This window comes from Rhinolophus hipposideros (genome assembly GCF_964194185.1).
Source record: "Rhinolophus hipposideros genome assembly, chromosome: 3".
Taxonomy (NCBI): Eukaryota; Metazoa; Chordata; class Mammalia; order Chiroptera; family Rhinolophidae; genus Rhinolophus; species Rhinolophus hipposideros.
Window position 1 is genome coordinate 7,606,870 of NC_138049.1, and position 21,910 is coordinate 7,628,779.

At 41.9% G+C, this 21,910-nt stretch overlaps 1 protein-coding gene across 5 annotated transcripts in view; it reads right to left on the reverse strand.

The window, feature by feature from the left end:
• Nucleotides 1-405: 405 nt before the first annotated feature.
• The window catches only part of FNDC1 (fibronectin type III domain containing 1), a 94,219-nt gene continuing 72,714 nt past the window's right edge, over nucleotides 406-21,910 (reverse strand). For 3 of the 5 annotated variants that reach the window (XM_081030699.1, XM_081030698.1, XM_081030701.1), the window contains 7 exons: nucleotides 19,966-20,196; nucleotides 14,971-15,079; nucleotides 10,172-10,251; nucleotides 6,470-6,499; nucleotides 5,553-5,714; nucleotides 4,083-4,205; nucleotides 416-1,206 (listed from right to left, as the gene is read on the reverse strand). In XM_081030699.1, coding sequence (XP_080886825.1) covers nucleotides 1,091-1,206; nucleotides 4,083-4,205; nucleotides 5,553-5,714; nucleotides 6,470-6,499; nucleotides 10,172-10,251; nucleotides 14,971-15,079; nucleotides 19,966-20,196 — 851 coding nt within the window. In that variant the 3' untranslated portion in view covers nucleotides 416-1,090. Of the gene's footprint in view, nucleotides 1,207-4,082; nucleotides 4,206-5,552; nucleotides 5,715-6,469; nucleotides 6,500-10,171; nucleotides 10,252-13,419; nucleotides 13,633-14,970; nucleotides 15,080-19,965; nucleotides 20,197-21,910 lie in introns of those variants that run through there. The other 2 variants (XM_081030700.1, XM_081030702.1) reach the window with 2 other exon arrangements.

Sequence of the window (21,910 nt, forward strand, 5' to 3'; positions counted from 1 at the left end):
TGTGTCTTTAAATAAATCCTCTTGTGCTGCAGTCAAGAGGGATAAGATGCTTATATTTTGAGGAGTAGATACTGAGATAGACAGGAAAACGAAAAGGAGTTTTTTTAAGACTGGATTTTCAAATCATTTGGGACCTAACATCTTAATGAATCTGGAAATGTACTGGATATGCCCTCATGGAGGCAGCTAGCACATTTTTCGCATGGGTACGGAAAGACTGTCTCCTTAGGTAGAAAGCACTCAGTTTGCCACTAGTTCTCCGCTCATACCACACCATCCCAAGCATTCCCACAGGTCAGCGCTGGTCACACCACCTTTCCATTGTTGTCATATTATGTAGAGCACATATGCTTTGGACACTTCTAGAAGATGTTAATAAAGAGGACCTTTGCTCCAAAAAGTCCCGCACACATTTACCTAGTGAATAGGTACAAATTTAGCGATTTTTAATCAATGTTCTTGCAGACAAGTGTGGATATGTATATGCATATATACATATATATACCAAAATGAGAATTTACAAAGAAGATTTGATACATTTGATCTAGTAGTGGGTTAGTCCATGGGATAAATCTTAAGTAGGATACATTTCCTTTGGTGGTGATTTTATTAATTCAGTTCTACTGCACAAAAAGAGATCCGAAGCTTAAATTCAGCTAGTTTGGAAGGAGTCCAATGAGAAAAAAGAAAGTGTGTAGCGTTCCATGAAGCCAGCACAGCGTATCTTTGCTGTTCCCTGGAAATACAGAGGGGTCTGAATTTTGTGCCTAAAAAGTGTGAAAATTGCCCTGAATCAGTGGGCATCCTCTTAGCGGCGTGTTTCACTTGTCTCTGGGATGTGCTATTACAAGCAAAATGTGTGGAGAAGCAAAGTTAACAGCAACATTGAATCCTGTGTGTGGTCCAGGCCAGGAAGCAGGGCTGAGTTCCAGACTGAAGATGCCCCAAATATCCAGTGTCCATCCCACGGCCTTCTTGACACCCCGGGCTGTGTGGCTTGGGACACCATCTTCTTTTCCTGCTCACGGCCGCGAGTGCAAGTTAGTCAAGGGGGCCAGGCAGGGCCAGCTGTCGGCAAGATCGTCCTGGGTTACCACTTCCCTGGGATGGAGACCCCACACTCGTACCAGCCCACATAGTAGTAGGGGGTTCCAAAGCCAATGTTGCCAAAGCTGACAGGCTCCTGGCGATACTGTCGATAGTAGCCTAGGGTAAAAGGAAAGCGATGGAGAGAAAAATGCATCTGTGACGTTGCAATTTATAGTGAGAAATATGTATTTGGTCTTCATCTCCATTCCTGGCACAGAGCTCCTAAAACCCTTGGGATTTCCTAAGTGATAAGAGCAATAAATGTGTCTTGATATTCGTAACAAACCCCTTTCAACCACACTTGAGTTTATGTTAATGAGATGACTTTTGGAAGCACCTAAGGATGAGGGTTGGTCCCCACAGGAAGCAAACATGTGATTAGAAAGGTAGAATGTTCAGTCCCACCCACCCAACCTCTGGGGAGGGGAGAGGGGCTGGAGATAACTTCATTCACCAATGATCAGTGATTTCATCAAATGTGCCTATGTAATGAAGCCTCCATAACAACCCCAGAGGATGGGTTTTGGGGAACTTCCAGGTTGGTGAACACATGGAGATGTGGGGAAAGTGACACACCTAGAGAGAATATAGAAGCTCCGTGCCTTTTCCCCATGTTTTGTCCTGTACATCTCTTCCATCTGGCTGTTCCTGAGTTATATCCTTTTATAATAAACCAGTAATCTAGCAATATGTTTCTCTGACTTCTGTGAGTTGCTCTAGCAGGTTAATCAAACCCAGAGAGGGGGTTGTGGGAAACTTGGATCTACAGCTGGTCGGTCAGAAGCACAGGTGACAACCAGGATTTGTGATTGGTGTCTGGAGTGGGTGAGGAGAGGAACCCTTATGGACTGAGCCCTTAACCTATGGGATCTGATGTTACTCCAGGTAGACAGTGTCCGAATTGAGTTTAGCTGTAGGACACCCAGCTGGTGTTAGAGAATGGCTTGGTGTGGGAAAAACCCATACTTAGAATTGGTACTAATATCACAGCATCAGAAGGACCCAAACCAACTAGAAAAATTCTCATCCTTACAACCTCATTCAGGCAGAAGACCTCTGATAAGTTGTTCTTATAACAAATGTTACTTCCAAGTAAACACAACCATTTTTGTGTGAGGTCACAGTAGCCTCTGAGGTTTCTTCTAGGCATGACTTGTGGGGATAATTCAGTCCCCACACATGCATGACACAGGTAGGAAAATGTTCCTTAGTGCCCTCTCTCTCCACAAAAGAAGATCATTTAGCCAATCTCTAAGGAACCCTCACCACAAGGCAAGATTCCACCTGGTCCTCACAGAATTTAGGGCCTCCCAACTTGCCCCAGATCTCAAGCCTCCAATATCTATCTACTTTTTAGAGTCTATGGTAGACTCTTAGATCTTTCAAGTGAATGTCTTGAAGGAATTAATGCTGTAGCATTTATGACCATTTTTCCTTTGAAGTAGAAGTGATGCCCCATCCTCCTCAATTTTTTCTTTTTCTTTCTTTCTTGTTTTTTTTTTTTTTTCCAGCAACTCAACAACTGCTCTTGCCCCTGGGCCCTATTTACCTTTGCCAGATGAGAGGTTACCTGTCATTCTACCAATGAGTGTATTGATTAACCAGCACCTCTCTTCAGAGCCAAAATCCTGACCATGACCACAGTCACAGAAACACAGTGAAATACAAATAATGTATAGTAACCCTGGGGTACTGCAAGATCCCGAAAAAATGAAGAAATGTGATATATTTTATACACTTATTTTAATTTTATGTATCAACTTGGCTAGTCCATGATACCCAGATATTTGGTCAAATGTTATTCTAGGTGTTTCTATAAAGTTGTTTTTCAGATGAGATTAACATTTAAATCAGCAGACTTACCCTCCATAATGTGGGTGGGTCTCATCCAATCAGTTGAAGGCCCCAATAGAAAAAGACTGACCTCCTATGAAGAGGGGTTATTCTGCCAGTGGACTCAGACTGCAACACTGACTTTTCCCTGGGCCTCCAGCCTGGTGGCCTACCCTGCAGATTCTGGACTTGCCAGCCCCTACAACCATATCAGCCAGTTCCTTAAAATATCTCTCTTTCTCTCCCTTTCACCCCATTGATTCTGTTTCTCTGGAGAACACTGAATAATATACTTACTTTATCATTTTGTGCATTTTACGCTCTCTTAATTCTTTGAAAATTGGTAACTTTTGTACCTTTTTTTTTCAAACTAAAAATGTTGATATATCAGAATGTCTCATGTCTTGAAAATGCCAGATCACTAAGAGTTGAGTGCATAATGGAAAAGTGCTGGACTTCGTTCAGTTGTTCTGTTTACTTATTTGTTTGTTTGGGGGGTTGGCGGAGTTGGTACCATAGAGCAAGTTGTTAACTTTTGAGATGAATATACTTGTTCTCGCCTTATAATGCGCTAATCAAATAGTTGATACATTGTCTCCTGAAGCATATCATGGTTGGTTTGCAACTGTTTATTTTTCTTTCCTTTATACTTTTGTTCTTGCCATTCTCCCACCTGGAAGGACCTCCTATCTGTGCACGTCTTGGTATCTTTATGATTCAGCCTAGACTCTGCCTCTTCTGAAGAGTTTCCCTGACAGCCTCAGGTGTCCTGCCTCCCTTGAGCTCAGATCGTGACTGTAATCTGCACAATTTCCTGATAATAGGACAATCATGTGACATAACTCCTGTCATTCTATATACTTTAAGTTGTACACTCTTAGTTACCTTTCACATATTTATTTTCACTTCCTGGTTATGAACCATGTTCCTGACAGTAAGGATAAGGTCTTATATTCCTTTGCACCCCTACTCCCCTAGGCTCACCTCAATTCCAGCCCATGGTAGGACTATTTTGTTGATTCCCCATTGGTATGTTCCAAAATGCTGCCAACATCTGTCTTCAAATGGTAAGCCAACAGCAGGGCCACAGCGAATTTTCTCCTTATATTACTCTCCTCTCCCACCTCCCAGTTCATAGATCAGACCTTTGTTCTCATTACCTTGAATTCTAGGGAGGGCTTCTATATAGGACTGAGGCCCTGTTCTTCCATCAAGGTGCGAATCCACAAATTGACAATGGTCTTCACCTCTTCCCCAGCTGTCCCCAATGCTATAGAATGTGTCTGCATGAAGAAATAAAAGAGGTCAGTGACTGATCAAATATATGCCACAGCTAGTTTAGGAATCTGCGTAAGCTTTGGCGACCGTTTGAATTGGGCACAGTACTTAAACTCTGTGTGTCATACTTTCCATGTGTAAAAACTGGTGATAATGGCACCAACCTTATAACTGTTGTAAAGATTCAGACAGATCATGTATGCCAAATCCTTAACAAGTGTTCATTAAATGGAAACTATTAATATCACAGGCAGTTTCAGCCTATAAATGGTAGACCTTTTTACTCTGTGGTTTAAAAAAAAGGAATAGAGGAAACTAGTTTAGTCAGAGAATTCATTGCAAAATAATTATGCAAGGCATGATGACCTATAAAAACAGAAGAACCTATTTCCGCACCTAACTAGTAGAACGCATGTCTGTGGCATAAGGCACTGTCCGTGGTGCTGAACCACCGCGGCACAGTAGGGCCAAGTTGCTTTTGTCAACCCTGGAAAGCTGGAGATGGTTGTGCAAGCTCTCCCAGGGATTCTGAGTCGGGGAAGAAAAGTGGCAGTAGTGGAAGAGAAAAGAAAGAGCAGAGAGACAGTGGGTGTTGGGAGAGGCAGAGACACCAAGAAATTGTCAGAATGGGGGATGGTAAGGGAGGGTTTCTTTTGACATTGTCGTGAAATGTTTAGCACTAGCAAGAAAAAACAAAACAAAACAACATCAATAACAACAACAAAAAACCCCACGGCCCATAACAAAATATAGACCAGCTGAGGGAAAGTTGAAAAATGTATGTACTAAAAAATTAAAAGCTGTGCAAATTTTGAAATAAAAACAAATTTGTGTAGGTGGGTAAGTCAAAGCCAGATGGGTTGAAATGGCATTTTGAAATGTTAGTAATTCAAAGTACGTACGTTATTCTTTGTTTTAATCCCCATCCATAATGAAAGCAATGTAATTTTGACTTGGACACAGAACAAATAATCCTACTGATGTAGGTTCCACCACCTACATTTTTTCTCTATAAAGTTGTGCCAATGGCGAGGAATGAAAGAGGGAGTTTTCCTCAATATTTCCAGCTTATACTCATATCTATTATTATTGAATTAATGGCAAAAAATTGGCCTTCAAGTTTATAACAGAATTTTAGACTTCATTCCTAAAACATAGATTATATATACATATATATATATTTTTTTTTCTGGGTGCCAATGTAAAAAACAGTCACTCTAAAATAGAGACACTGCAAAACTGATTTGTATTTGAGCAAGACTGAGACATAATGGGTCCACACCTAAATATATTCTGATACACATGCTATGTCAAGTTAGTATCTAATACAATCAAAAATTTCCATACCCTACCTTTCAGGTTGTCACTGAGATAGATCTTATACCGCAGTGAATTACAAAGAACAACTCCCACAAACTTTCTATACCACGTCCTCTTCACATACTGCCGGCCATGGCAGTCCGTGTAGTCAGAGTTGTGTTTGAAAGCAAATGGGATCCAGATGGGCTCACCACCTTGACAACAAAAACACACCGTCTAAGGCATGGCATTCCACATGTTTATAGTTGCACAAAGTACCAGCAGATTTGACTTATTCACTGGGCCTTCCTCTCCTCGCAGGGCTTTTCTGAGCCAAGTTGTCCCACCTCCCGTAGTGGGCCCCCTCTTCCTCTTTCCCCTTCTTTCTTAGTACTGAAATACAATTGGGGAGTTCCTTTTAGCTGAACCTAGTTCAGGGATTCTCAGAGTAAGAAAACGCCTTTAAGCCTTACAGAAAATAAGCTATAATGGCACATTTGATCCTGCGCGCCATGCCATCCTTCCTCCTGCTCCTGGTCCCTCAGCATTTATTCCTACTGTGCTTGTCACACATAAAGCTTGTCCGGAAACTAAGCAACGGTGCTTCCTCAGCTTATTTGAAAAACAAAGTAAAATTTTGTTGTACACTCAACACATTTTGCTACCTTTTCAGCAATTAAAAATATTCAAAGGGGTTTGCATGAAAATAAACTTATCTATTTTCATAAATATTGGCTGCCCATAATGGTTTTTCATTGACATTGGCTGTTATGGCCCTATTAAAAAATTCCTGGGTTATTCTTTTCCCTGGATCAGGATGAAGGGTGCAAAGAAACCATAGAAGTTGTCATAAAATGATAAAAATGCAAAAATGGTCCAGCATTTCTACTTGTGAGTAATCATAAAAATGTCATATTCAATATTCAACTTGATTACTAGAATGTCAAATTTATGCAGAAGAGAAACTTACCTGGTGGCCTCACAACAAGCAGAGGATTGTCTGTAGAATAAAAAAGAAATAATTGACTTCATTATCGTACTTCACAACTATGCAACTGCTGAAATGTTTGTTGTAGCTGAAAGAGCTAACCAAACTGAGCTAGGTAAAGAAATATGCAAGCTTTATTTGACAGATGCCAACAATTATCCTTAGTTTTTCTTTTCAAAGCATTTCCTTTTGAGAAATACTTTGTTATTCATAGAGTTGCTGTGTATCTCTGAAGATAACATCTTGACATTGGGTACTATAAAATAATTAAATACTCGTTATGTTTTAAGATATTATGTTTCTTAAAACTGTAAACATATACCTACATATACCTACATATACTCATACAATCCATCCATTCTACTCTTGCATATTTATCCATGAATGTTCATAGCAACTTTATTTTTAGTAGCCAAAAAGCAGAAACAACCCCGTATCTATCAGCAGGTGAGCAGATAAACAAGTCATAACACAGCCATACAATGGAATCCTGCTAAGTAATCAAAGAGGATGAACTACCGTTACATACAACAATATGGATGGATCTCAAAATGATTGCACTGCGTAAAAGAAGCCATAAAAAAAGAATTCAGACTGTATGATTCATTTATATAAATCTCTAGAAAATGCAAATGAATCTGGAGTGACAGAAAGCAGTAAGTGGTTGCCTGCAAACGGGTAAAGATGGGCACATGGGGCAGGAGAGCTGGACGGCACAGCAGCAGGAGGAAACTTGGGATGATGGAGATGTTCACCATGATTGTTCTCTGTGAACAATCGGAGGTGTTCGGAGCTGTTCTCCGTGATTGTGGGGTTGGCTCCAAGGGGTAAACATACCTCAAAACGTACTCAGTTGTACTCTAAGTATGTGCCACTTACGGTTTGCCATTTGTGCCCCAATAGAGCTGCCTTTTAAAAATGTCTATATCTTAGCCCAGATACTGCCACTTACGAGAATATGAAACTAGCTTTTTAAGGACTTCTGCTGTAGAAGAAGTTTCTTTTTATAAAATGCCTGGGCCTAGGTCAACAGGAGCCATCATTTATTGTGAAAAATTATCACAGAGTAAAATTGCTCTTTTAGGGTAAATATTCTATGAATTTTAACATATGTAAACAGACTCATGGAACCCACCACAATCAAGATACAGAATAATCCCATCACCCCAACCTCCCTTGTGTTGCCCCTTTGTAGGCCACTCATTTTGACATCATCCACAATCCACAAAACACAATGACATGCCATTAGCTGGAAGTGTGAAAGCTTGTTTTACTCTCCTGCTCTTAACTTTCAACAGTCTGCTGAAAAAAGTCTCAGATGCACCAGCGTGGGTGGAGGGAAGCAATACAAAACAACAACACAAACAACCATAAAACCGAACCCATGGTGCAGCCTGTGTCACACCCATATATTTACTTCATAAATAATGTTTTGATTCTCATGTTTGGCAAATGTCATAATTCAATTACTTGATGATTTTCCTGTTGTTAACGTGTTTTCCATAGGGAGTACAAAATGAAAGAGGGACGTTTTTGAGGAATTTCTGTACTGTTTTTTACAGTGGCTGCACCAATTTACCACCAACAGTGCACGAGGTATGGAGGTTCCCCAAACAATTAAAAATAGAACTACCATACAACCCAGCAATTCCACTTCTGGGTATTTATCTGAAGAAATCCAAAACACTAATTTGAAAAGATAAATGCACCCATATGTTCATTGAAGCATTATTCATAATAGCCAAAATATGGAATCAACCTAGGTGTCCATCGATAGATAAATGGATAAGGAAGTGTGGTACATGTATATAATGGAATATTAGTCATCCAAAAAAGAATGAAATCTTGTCATTTTTGACAACGTGAATGGACCCATTCCAGTTGTAAAATAAATAAGTCATGGAGATAGAATGTACAGTACAGGGAATATAATCAATAATATTGCAATAACTTAGTACAGTGACAAATATTTACTAGACTTATCATGGAACCCCATCATAAGGCATGTAAATGACTAATCACTATGTCATACACCTGAAACTAATATAATATTGTAAGTCAACTTTACTTTAATAAAAAAAATTTTAAATGAAGGAGAGACTTGAATAAACTGATGGAAAAAGTGATGATGACCAGAGCAAATAATGGTCAAATTTCTGTGTGTGTGAGACTCTTCTGGGGGCTTACAGAAAGAGAGCATCTGCAGCCTCAGCCAACACACTCTTATTCAGAAGTCTGGGTGCTCTGGATTTTCATCAGCCACACCTTGGAAGCCACAAAAAAGAGGGGTGGGAGTATGGTGGGACTTTTACTGGGAAGCGGGTAGCAGAGAGCTGTCTGTTCAAAATTTTACATTGCTGTCTCAGAAATTACATTTCTATCTTTCTACTCTCAGATTTTGGACCTCAGTTTCTTGACAGCTGTTTATATTTGACTCATGTGGGGTTTTTTTCTATATTAATTCTGATGGTGGCCAATGGTCCGTTTTATTTTTAGGAAATGCAGCCATAAACATAGACACATTCCTTACATTAGCAAATTAACCACTGAAAATGGTTTTCTCTTACTCTTTTGTAATTATTAACGAGAAACACACTTCTTAGATGAAATAGGTGAAAACACTTTTGAGGTCCTTTGCCTACATTTCCAGTATACAGCATATTCTCACAAAAGATATTTTGTTCCACATATTTAGATTCAGATTTCAAATCATGACATTTAAAAATATCTTCCAATGACAAATGTTCTGGGAAGAAGCTACATGTAGGGACTAATCTAACCAAATAGAAGCTAGAGCTGGGTTGAAACTTGGATAATAAAATTAAAAGTAGTCTTTATTGGAACTGCCTGGAAAGTGAAAAGGTCAAATTCCAGTGAAAGGGGAAAAAAAAAATCTGGTGGTTTTTTTTTGTTTTTTTGTTTTTTCAGACCTTCTAGTATTTCAGTGTGGAGCTGGCTCAGTGTGGAGCTGGCTCAGCTGGGTTTCTGAAGGTGGCCTAGCTTAGACCATGGGTCCCAACTCTGCAGCTTGGATTCCTGCATGGGAAGGTTGCTAACCCAGGAGCTTGTCACCATGGCCAGCTCAGTGACCTGCTTCAGACCATGACCAAAGGAGCATTTTATTGAAGGGCCTGAGAACTCTGCACACCAGCATCTCAAATACAGGACATCCTCTGAGTGGCATTGCCTATAAGATTAAATAGTACTTTAATTAAAGTCTCCAAATTAAGTAAAGACATCGTCATCTCCTAGTAGGGAAAGTGTCTTAGAGACTTGACTAATTGTTAGAAGCAATTGCCTCTCAGGCTTCATAACATTTTTCTTTTTTAATGTTTTTCAGCTGCTTGCAATTAAAAAAAAAATTATCTCTGCAGCTAGATTCAAATGTATCTTTCCCACATAGTTGAAAACTGGATTTTCTTTTTTTTTCCTTTCACTGGAATTTGACCTTTCCACTTTCCAGGCAGTTCCAATAAAGACTACTTTTAATTTTATGATCCAAGTTTTAACCTAGCAGAAAGAAAATAATGTTTATTTTATAAAGCAATATTCAACATGAATTCATTAAGTGGAAAAGTTAGGATTTTACTTCTTCTGTTTTTATTCTATTGCAGTCATTATTCCAAATTATTTGTTTTTAAGAATAAGGAAAGGAAAATAATGAGAATCTGAAGTTAGCCATACCTGATTCTGTAACAAATGATACTGAAGGGCTGATTGGTCCATAACCATGAGGATTTTTGGCTTGAACTTTAAAATAATACCTGAAATTGGAAGAAAACAGTTTTTTGAAAGAGAAGTTTGTTTAATTTATATGTAATAAGACAGATTCCCAAACTATTGAGCACCTACTCTGCGGCAAGGTTTGAGTCCTATTTTTTACTAATGCAGTCATCACTGCTATTTGTTCATATTTTTTCTGAATGTTCTCATTTTCTAATAACTTTTCAAGATGATACAATTAGCAGCACAGACATGTCGCTAATGGGAACAGAAGGGGTGTGTTGGGCAAATAAGTCATTCAGAGTGTGTGATCCTTAGGGCTTCAAGGGTTGAACTGCCCCATGAGACACGTCCTGGATGAAATGCTCCTCTCTTATCCTTCTCTTGTCCCAGCTTGAGTTTCACAGCTCAAGAGAGCTAAGTTGGAGCAGGAAGTCACTGACAGAGCAGAATTCACATTTTAACCTAACTCTCATCACTGGACTCCATGTGAAAAAGTAGGATGGTGGACCCAGTCATGATGCAACTAGTTGTTGGCAGAGAGAGGGGGAACCAGTCCAGAGGTTGGCCTCCTCGGTGGAACTAACACGACAAAGATGTTTTGGGCATGACAAGTGCTATGGTTGGCTCTGGACTGTTAAAAGTCACTGAGTTTCAAGCTTTTGAGCTACAGGGAAAGAGATGCAAGTCCAGGAAGGGGAAGTGGAAACATCCTGGAGAAATTTAGCCAGAGTAGTCATCTTTGTCTTGGAACAGGGAATATGCTAGAAAGCACATTGTCTGAATCCACTAGTTCATCTAGAAGGAGACTGATAAGCCAAGCAGGTTGGGAGTCCCCAAACATTTTGCTTTGTTCCCTTACAAGCTACAGTGGTTAGAAAACACTGAAGACCAACATTGCAGTTGTGACCCACCATATTTCCTGTTAATTGTTGTGTGGTCTTCCCCGCTGGGACTCTAGATGTTATCTGTGCTCTCTTAGTCCTCAGCTACTTACAGGTGAGAAAGGTGCTAAACAATCATGTGAGTGTGGCTCTCTGCCATTTTGGAGAGTTCATGACAAGCTTTTCCCTACGGCTTCTGGTCTGCAGGAGTTATACTTCAAGGTTATAGAATTCTTGGATTAAGTCAGGCACTAATTAAAATGCACTAAGTTTTTAAAAGGTGAACGATTTACATTCAGACAGCAAAGGCATATGTCTGTTGTACCGCTGTTCTACCAACACCTTCTGAGCTTCTGAGATCACCAAGGGAGTCTCTGGCCTCACAGCTACACAGAGATACTAACGTGACTTTGTGTTTGATTAAACAGAGGGCTGGTTTAAATGGCTGAAATAGTTAAGTCATTCATTGAAATTACTCATCTTTTAAGCCTTTTAAGAAAGTCATTCACTTTTCATTAAGGAGACAATCCTTTTTAAAATTTCATTAAAAAAAAAAAGATATGCACAATTAAGAACATATGAGTTTCCAAATCTCAGTTCACTCAGCAGTTCATGTTTTCCCAACTATGCAGACTTTTATTCAGTGGTTGTGGAGTTACTTAAGGCAAAACTCTGCAGGCAGTTCAAGCCGTGGGTTTGGCATATGCCAATGATACCAGTTAAATTTTACAGATACTTTTTTTCCCTTAAAAAAAAATGAAAATCTAAAAATGACACTTATATCCCAAGACTGCATAGGCCATTTCTGCTGAATGGTCTTCAAGCCGCCACTGGAGCCAACCTGACACCACTTGCCCAGGCTCCACAGTGGGAAGCACTGCAATACAGCGGAGGAGACGGCAAAAGGGATAACCAGGAGACCATGAGAAGCTTTTCGGATTTCTTTGTTGTGTCAATTTGTCTGCCACTGAAACCTAAGTATTCTCCGAATCCACCTTCCCTGCCCGCACAATTATTCTATCCTCCGCAAAGCCCACGTGGCCCAATTGCAAAGACATATTTCCACTTGAACTTTACCTAACGTGTCAAAGTAAATTTAAATATACTGAGCTGAAAAGTAACATGGACTTATGAAAAAAGTAAAGGCTCTATTTTCAAAAACCACATTAAGCTTTTTCTATGAATTCAAATATGTATTTCATACTCTGCCTCATCCAAGTAACAAGAACAATCCATGCCTTGCCTTCTTACATAATCTTTTGGCCCCTTCTTTTCAACAGACTCCACAGCGACAAATCTCTGTGCTTTAAGTATGGATTAAAATATGCAGACTCCAGAAAGCGATTTGGGGCTGCGTTGGGCGAATAAAGTGGATAATGCCCACATAAAGTCAAAAACAAGATTCAATTATAAAGAACCACAGCTGGTTTTTATAATCTGGCTCCTCTTCAGTCGGTTGGGTTCTAGAGAGCGTCCCCTACACGGAGGGTTCCTGAGAAGCCCTGGGGACTATGATGAAAATGAGGAAATGCAGGCTCCGCGGAGGCAGCCTGTGGACTCCTAAAGTGAGTCCACCAGACAAGTTCTGCATGAGGGTCATGCAGGGGAAAATGAGCGTCCTTCCATCACAGTCACACTTTCCTAGCTGTAAACATTTAGCAGCTGCTCAGAGGGGTTTTGAGGAAATGTATGTGGGAGGAGGTACATGTGCTCCATGCGCCAGCACTCAGTGTCAGGAGAACAAATAACTGAATAAATAACCAGGCCGGCATCCTGGGGATTAGGCTATAAAGCAGCTGCTGTCCCCAGGCTGTCTGTCAGGGAGCTGAATGGGGATGGAGGGAAGGACAGAAGCCACAGGGACTCCACAGGCCCTCTGGGATCAGCCTGTCCAGTGTCCTCCCTCCTTGCCCCCTCCTGCCATGTCAGCCTCCTTTCCTTCCTTGAATGTCCTCTCTGCCTGGAACAACTTGGCCTTGCCCCACCGCCCTTCTCCAGGATAACTGCTGCTTATCTTACTTCCCCAGCCAAGCCCACCTGACTGCCCCGCTGCCCCCAAACCCAGGAAGAAGTCCCATTATACACTCAGAGCACCTTGAGCTTCTCCCCAGGAAAATGACCAGTGAAAGTTTATGTTTCTGTTGTTTCAAAACAATCTGTCTCCTCTGCCAGACTGAGCAACACGAGGACAGGGCCATGGTGTAGTTTGCGACCCCTCCCTCCAGCCCACTCCACCTCACCCCACCCCTGTCCTTCCACCCTCAGTGCATAGCACAGAGCAAACAGTAAGTACTTATTCAATGAATCGTGGGCACTCACTCATACCTGTTAAAAGGATGAATAAACCTTCGTCCTACATAACCATCTCCTGATGTTATTCAAATTGAACATCAGTCTGGTAGCAAGAGTTGTCGAAAGAACACTGGACTTGGGGGCGAGCAGGGCACTCAGGAGCCTGGCATTCAATTTTGCTGTAAACCATCTCTAAGGCCTCTCAGCTTTTTGATACTGGGGCTGTGCTGTCAAAGCATTGTCACTCTGCACACAATGAAAACATTTGGTGTTGACTCGGTTTTCTCTAACTTTGTTGCTTTTGTTTCCTTTAATTACTTTTCATCACTTTTAGGGAAAAAGAAAGAAAAGTATTTTCTCGATTTCTTGCTTTGCTACTTGTTTTTCATTTGCCAAACTCTGAAATTCATAACAGTTTATGAAAGCTCAGTTCAAGTGAGCCCAAGTGGCACGTTGAAATGCCCTGGGGAAAGTTCTCAGCTAGTTCAGTACCCACGGCTGTTATCCAATTTCTATCTCCGTTAGCACATTTCTGTTTAAGGATTGTATTTTGTTCCAACCTTCTCTGTGTTCCTCTGACTGTAGAGAAAACGGGAGACCTCTAACCCACAGTGACAACACTTATCACTCTGCTATGTAAATACAGTGGCTTGATGTGACAATACGTGCTGGAACGTTTGTACAGGCTTGAGTGAGCTCAAGCCTGTTAAATATTCGTTAAATATTCAGAAATTCCGCGGGCCCACTGACAACGTGGAATTGGCCATGGTTGGGAGTGTTAACACTACAGAAGTTGGAAAACACCAAAAACCAGGGACCTTTTCCCCAGAGAGCCAGTTTTCAAGCACACAGCTGCTCAGCCATCACGTGCTTGGTGCTTTGCCCATGTTCGCCATCAAGGAAGATTTCCTGATGGTCATTATCATCAAAACCAGACAGCACAAAGGAGGAAACACACACTCATCTGCTTTGTACCCTTGGGAGCAAGTTTTGCATATTTCACACCAAGGGCTATAAATTCTGGCTCCCAGATGGCCCTTTGGCCAGCCACTCACTGTCAATTTTAGAAGACACGATTATAACCTTCATTCATGTGTAAAATGCATCTTTCTTGAACGGTCTGAACTTCTACACCACAGAGTTTGAGTACCAATTCATTAAAATGTTTAGCAATTGCTACTCCATGAATGTCACATATGAATGCAACCACAAGGGTGAGTACAAATGGGTCAATTTCATGCTCGCTTCGGCAGCACATATACTAAAATTGGAACAAATGGGTCAATTCCCTTTCAATATACAGGACAACCTTTTTTTACCCAATGGTAGGTAGTGTTTAGTCTCTAGAAAATAGGGAACAAAATATCAGCACAACAGACTAACAATTATAGCACATATAATAATTTCTTCAAAGAAAAGATATATGATAACAGTAAGCGTTCACTGATATTCTGAGAACTAAACAGAGAATGTATAAGAAAGCATGAAAACATTTTGATTGATCCTTTCATTTTTGTCCTAAAGATGTCTGTGACCATGAACACAGGTCTCACTTTTTGTTTCGCAATGACTGACACATCATACCTCGTATTTGGCTTCAGGTTTTCAATGGGCAAATGAGTGACTGCTGACGCTTGAGTGGACCACTTGTTCCTGATGAAGTCTTCATAGGATGCACTGTAAACCAAGTAACCTACAAAGGGAAAGAAGGACGAGCCCAGTGAGCATCAAGGACCCACATCACACCAGAGGTACCACCCAGTGGAGGGTGGTGGGGATGAGGGGATGGCAAGAGGCAGCACTGTGGGAGAGGCTGGAGAAGGGGAGCGAGCTGTGTGTTGGGTCAAGATGGGGTATAATGTGGGTTCTCTGGTAAATCCAGATTAAGATAACAAAATTGAAGACAGTTCCTTAGACTTGCTAGGTCCCTACTTCTTGTCCTTCTCCTTATCTCCCACATTCCCTGGCCTTCCCCATCTCCTCAGTACAAATCACATCTAATCTTGACTGCACAGAGGAAAACACAGAAGAAAAGAGCAATGACCCCCACACAAGCATTTAAGAATTTCCTGGTAGAGACATGCAGTCGTCCTTCATACAAAACAAAGAAACTGTTGAGTGTGTGTGTGCGTGTGTGTGTCTGAAAAACCCCGGACTCATGGTGGTCTCCTCATCCATTTGGTGAAGGCTGTCCTTGATTTCTAGTTGTTTAATAACTGTGCTTGCCCTTGACCTTGATGTCTTGTGATAGCAGTCAGGCAGCTCTTTTTTCGGCCTTATCTGCTATTAATGACCCTCCAAAAGTGAACCCTCAGCCCTGCACCTGCCCTACAATCCAGGCTGCCTCAGAAGGCCAGGTGAAGTTCATGTCACAGCTGCACACATCCTTATAATGTACGCAAAGGAAGAAGGCATTTGTCAAGCACTATCTACGAGCCAAACATTATGATAAATACTTTTAATTAAGTTTTCCTTCCATTAATTTTCCTGATCCTAGTACACAGGTATTGCTATCCCTATTTTGACACATGAGGAAACAGAGTTCTAGAGAGGGGTTAAAGATCCTGTCCAGGGTCACATTCACTAATTCATTTAACAGATATTAACTGCATGCCTACTTGTCAGATACGGTGCTACGTGCTGGAAATGAAACAGTGACCAAAAACTCAAGGAGCAGCAGGACAGATAGACAAACAAAGGAGCTACCAATGTGTGTAGGGGTGCAGAGGGAGAGCCAATCTAAACATGGATGACTTGGAGAGAGCTGCCCTGGCATCATGAAAATGGGGCTGATAACTGAAGGTTGGGAAGCATTAAGGTGCATGGGAGGAGGTAGGGAGCATTCCAGGTAGAGGAAATAACTGGGCAAAGACACTGAAGAGAAAGCAACCAGGAGGAGGGGGGTCTCGGAGTGGTAGGGTGAGGACAGCAAGAGATGAAACTTAAGATGCACAGAATGGGAAAAATAGGCAAGGCCCTGAGGTCATGTAGGCTTTTGTTTTCATCCTAAACAGGAAGGACATGAAAGACCATCAGCCTATCTTCAGTGCCTCTGTCTGGGGCAGAGTGGAGAATGGATTGGATGTGGGTGTCGGTGGGTGGTCTAGTTAGATTACTATTGCAATATCCAGATGAGAGGTGGCGACAGGGGTAATGTGGAAGTTAATGGATGGGTTCAAGAGAAAACTGGAAGGTAAAATTGACAGGATTTAGTGATGAGCAGAATATGGAAGGGAAATAAAAGGAGACTGGAAGACAACCCCAAAGCTTCAGGCTTGCAAAAGTGAGTGGGAAGTGAGGCTGTTCTCTGAGATAGAAAACCCAGGTGAGCAGGTTTGGGGACCAACAGGATCCTGAGTCTGGTTTTAGATACACCGAGCCTAAGATGCTTTGAAGACATCCTGTGACGACGTCAAGTGGGCATCTGGTTTTACTGTCTGAGGTACAGAGCAGAGGCAGGCTTGGTCTTGAGCTATAAACCAAGATGTGCTTGGGTGAGGTCCTGGAGGGAGAGAAGATAGAGCAAGAAGGAAAGGGGACGTAGGACCAAGCCTTGAGAAATTCCAACATTTACTGCTGGGTCAAAGAGGGTAAGCCTGTGAGAGAGATGCAGAGGTTGAGAGAATCGGACCACAAGTCAAGAATTAGGAGAAGGTCCATGGATCAAATGCATCCAAGAGGCTTTATGTAGCAACCTGTGGTTGCTGAGTACCTTCACGATAGCTATTTTGGTGGCATAAACAGAATGGATTAGAGTTGCTCAGCTAACCAATGGGCCTGCCGGGACCGGACACAGGCGCACTGGGCTCTGAAACCCTTTCCACACTGCTCCCAGAGTGTTCATTCTTCAACTTTTTCAACACATACTGCGTGGGAACCTGTGAAAGGCTGCTGCTCTCTCCACAGGTTCCCCCTCCTCTGATGACAGTGACATCAAGCTATACATGCTTATAGCGATGCTGTATGTAAAAACAGCCCACCCATAAGTGGATTCAGCCCACACACGGGTACCCTAGAGATGCCGGCTTTAATGGGGTCAGCATGGGGTGTCCTTTTTGACCTCCAGCTGCCATTAGAACCTGTGCTTCCTCCCAGGTGGTGCTCAGGTTTCTCTGTTCATCCTTATGTTTGGATTGTGAGGGCTGAGGGGTTTGGACTATGTATTTGCTGAACATGGGCAACATCTGATTTCTCTGTTGTTCTTAGCTAAACCAGTCCTGCAAGACTGATGAGCTAGTCTGGAAAAGCTAAGAGCCATCACGTTGACCATTTCCCACGGCATTACTCCTAGTGGAGGAACCACTGCATTACTAGGAGACATTAGGGAAAGCAACTGGTCGCAGGCTGATTACTCTGCAGGAGTTTCCTATGGTGTGGACACCATCTTATTACGCATTGACTTGACTGCTTACGAAAGAAAGAATGGTTGGTGCAAAGCACCAGAGCGCTCAACATGTCACACAGCTACCAGAATCCAAGCGTCCTGTCACAGGTCCCAAAGCGTGACGTCCTCTTTAGGTTTAGGGGGTATATATGTATCTGTTGCTTCATTGTTTTGTGGTTAAAAGAGTCAGTACTTGATTAATGTACTGAGGAAGAGCTCCCATTATTTTCCCCTTTGCCTTTTGGGGTCTGTTGCTTTTCCTGCATATTGCAGGGTCGTCACATGCTGGAATGTTCCATAGTAATCAGCTTGGCAAGAATGGGCACAACTTTACACTGGGAATGCCCGAATCTTTATAAGTACCTCATCCATATTATTTATGCTAGTGGCTGAGTACTCATAATGAGGGTACTAAGGTTTGGTTTGGGGTTAGGTGTAGGGCATGTGACGATGTGGTGACACCAAAGTCTCAGAGGAGCTTTGGACAGCTCAGGATGCAAAGTTTACAAGAGCACGTGTTTCAGAAGCATGCCATCTACAGGGTAACACAAAAATCACGTCTGAGTTGAGTCTGGAGACATTTACTGGGAGTTCTCAGGCTCCTACCCAGCAGGCCTTGAGGCCCATGTATTGAGGCCAACACTGTCATCCTGCAGCCATGTTTCTCAGACATCCCATGGCTCAGGGGCACAGCAGTATACTTAAGTTAAGTGACATCTGGTATGCAAGAGGTCAAAAGCTAAATAGCTTAAGGTAAGGTTTTCAGGTATTTTTTTTCTGTATGCTTACTTACTTGCTTTAAAAATTGCCATCCATAAAACTGTATTCAATTAAGAAAAGGATGTTCTTGATGTTTTGACTCCAAGCTCTCCCCCTTCCATTGATTTATTTGGTTTTATTAGGAACATACTGGACTTCACAGAAGCTGGTCAGCCACAGCCGCCCACACAGCACACATGCTAGAGTAACGAGCTCTTTTAGTTACACCAAAGACACAGACTCCTTGATCCTGCCCTTCACTGCTCCCCTGGGCCCTTCAACCTCACCTGGCAGGACACCTGGGGCATTGTTTCCTGCTGTTGGGCCACTGCGCAAACTCCATAAGAAAAGTTACTCTTGGGATGTTCTTGAATATATTTTTCTCATTTTAAGAGATAATATTAAGGCCATAAAGCCAAAGCACCAGAAATTTTGACTTTGATGAACTACACACACTAGCAAAATAGTGACAGACAACATGTTAAACTTTGACCTATACCACCACAACCCACCCAGCCCTGAGACACACACAGACAGACACATATTCCTTCCTCTTATCCAACTTGCAGGCCCAGAAGAAATCATTTGCAAAGGAAGACTCTATTCAAAGAAAATATCAGTTGTCTTCTGTAAAAACTTATTTCCACAGAGTGTTCCTCAAATATATCCTTGGCAGAGTCAGATGAACTCAGGACCCAGGAGGCTCAAGATGTCTGGCCATTTTCTACCACATGCAATTCCCACATAAAAAACTTGAAAGAAAGAAAAAAAAAAAAAAAAACTTGAAAGAACCAAGACTGATCTAGAAACACCCAGCAGTCATGAAAAGAAGGGAGGAGGCAGAGTCACAACCCCTGGGTTGACTCTGACGCGGAGTGACACCTCGCAGCAGCTCTTTCATCACCCATGCTGCAGGAACTACTCTTACAAGTGGCTACCTGGACTCCTTGGCCATTTCTAGGATTACAGAATGTAATAGAGGTAACAATATTTTGCATAGGAGGAAACCAAGGTCCAGGGAGATATAGTACGTAGCTCAAGGTCATGTAAACCAATCTGAGATTAGGATACAGAATTTCTGACTTCCATCCAGTGCTCTTCATACTGCCCCCCAAGGCTTCCCTTGCTGCCTGTATTTCATCCTTTGAAAAGGAGACATCTGCATTCATCTACCCAATCCATCTATGCTTCCATGCATCCATCCAATCCATCGATCCATCCATGCATCCATCCATCATTCATCCATCGAATCCCTCCATCTACCCATCTATTCCACCATGGTAGATGGTAGAATCCATTCATTCTCCATCCATCACTCATCCATCCATCCATCCATCCATCCACCCTTCATTAATCCATCCAGCCACCCATCCCTTATTGTCTATATTTCCCATCTATAGGTTGATGGGAGCTCTGAAAATCTGCGTTGGACACACCTGTTACTACATCTCCTGGGGTGGCTTTGTCCCAGTCCACAATGACAAATGAATGGCAGCCTTCCATAGCAACCACAGTGATGTTGCGGGGGGCGTGCTGAGGAGGCAGGTCACTCTTCCTCATGTCATTTGGAATGATTTCATCCAGGCTTTCCACTTGGAAGTGATCCAGAGCATCGGTCAGAGAGCATGGGGTTGATGGGTCTTTACTTAAGTATGTCACATAAGGAGCTAGAAAAGAATAGAGATACCCAATCAAATTGCTGAAGGCTTTCTCTGGAGGCAGAAATAATGTCTGTCCCATGGAGTAGACCCCACCATGCAGTCTCCCTAATAGACAAAGGCTCAACCTTCGCTCTCCTAATTGGATCCACACATTTACATCTTTCAATCTGGTGATTTCAAAAGATCCTATTGCCCCATCCACATCAATGACTATGCTCCCAAAGTGATTTTGAAAGATCCCCAAACTACAATTCCATGTAACATAAATCCGCAGCATTCTGTTATTACTATGCCCAAACATTTGGAAAAGTGTGAATCAGGCCCAGCTGGGGTTCTCTCAACACAGTTCATTCGCTAGACAGTCTTGGGACCAGAAAGAAATATACATTGATCAAGATATATAGCGTGTAGCCTCCGTCCCAGGTCGTCTCCCTGTGGCTTCAGGGACCCCATCACCACCTGGAATATCTGCACAAGGTCAGGCCTAGATCGCCTTCTACAATATTCCTGCTCAGTACAATAATAGCCATTCACCTTTATGGACAGGTTCAAGCTTTTCCTACACACATTATCTCAGTGGATACAAGAGTACCAGGAATAAGGCAGGACTTGCACTAATATTCCAAGCCCCAGCTGAGCCTACTGACCCTGAGACATGAAACAAGGCTCAAGCAGGAAACTCTACCTCCAGTCCACAGCTCTTTTTGTTATACATGCTCTGTAGGACGTTAGAAATGCCAAGGAACCAGAGTTGGGCTTTATGCACTCAAGACTCCCAAGTGCCCTCATGTAACAAATTTCTAGTGCTTTCTAAATGTCCCATTGCGTCTTTTGGTACAGGTTCTCATTCTCAGTTGCCATGTGGACTAAAAGCAATTTTTAGCTCTTCTATTTTCCAATAATTTGTATAAAATTAGGCCTCCAGAGCTCATCAGGAATTTTGGGGGAGTAATCTACTATGTTTCACAGAGTTATAAACAAATAAAAATAGCCAGACAGTGGTGAGCCTTTCAGTCTTTAGACAAGTTCTTTGGAAAAGCTAATAACAGTGCTGAAGGGATTACAATTTCTGTCCTGGAACTACAGCGATAAAGTCAGGGGATTTGGTGAATTTAGCCCGGCTGCAGAATGCCGTGGGCCAGCGTTGGCCTCAGGAATGTTACCTCAAACTGAGATTCTTGTTCTTCAAGTATGTGTCATTCAGACACTCAAAACTACATCTTAGCTGGCAAGAGCTGTTCTCTGCTTATGGCACAACATTTCTCTTGGAAACAGAAAGGTGTGATATCAGTTTAAGCTGTTGCCTATCTCCACCTAGTTAAATATTATTTTTTTTCCACTTCGTAATATATTAATCTGTCTCATTAGTGAAGTTCATTAAGGGCATGGGAGAAGACGACTCCCACAGGGAATGAAACACAGTTTAATGAAATAGAATTTCCTCTTGAAATTGTTTTAATAACAAAAAAAAGAGTAAAATAAATCTCTAGATGCTAATGAAAATGATAGGAAATAACTGAAGAAAAACAGCTTAGGCTCTGTGATACTATACGAAGAACTAGTAGCTTAACTCGGTCCACTGAGCATCTTTTAGGAAGAACTGAAACAATGTGCAGACAATGCCCAGGGAAGTCTCGCCTTAGAGAAGTTGGCTACAATACAAATACTCCTGTTCCCTGGTCCTGATGATCTGCAAACATTCCTTCCTCTTGGGCTACAC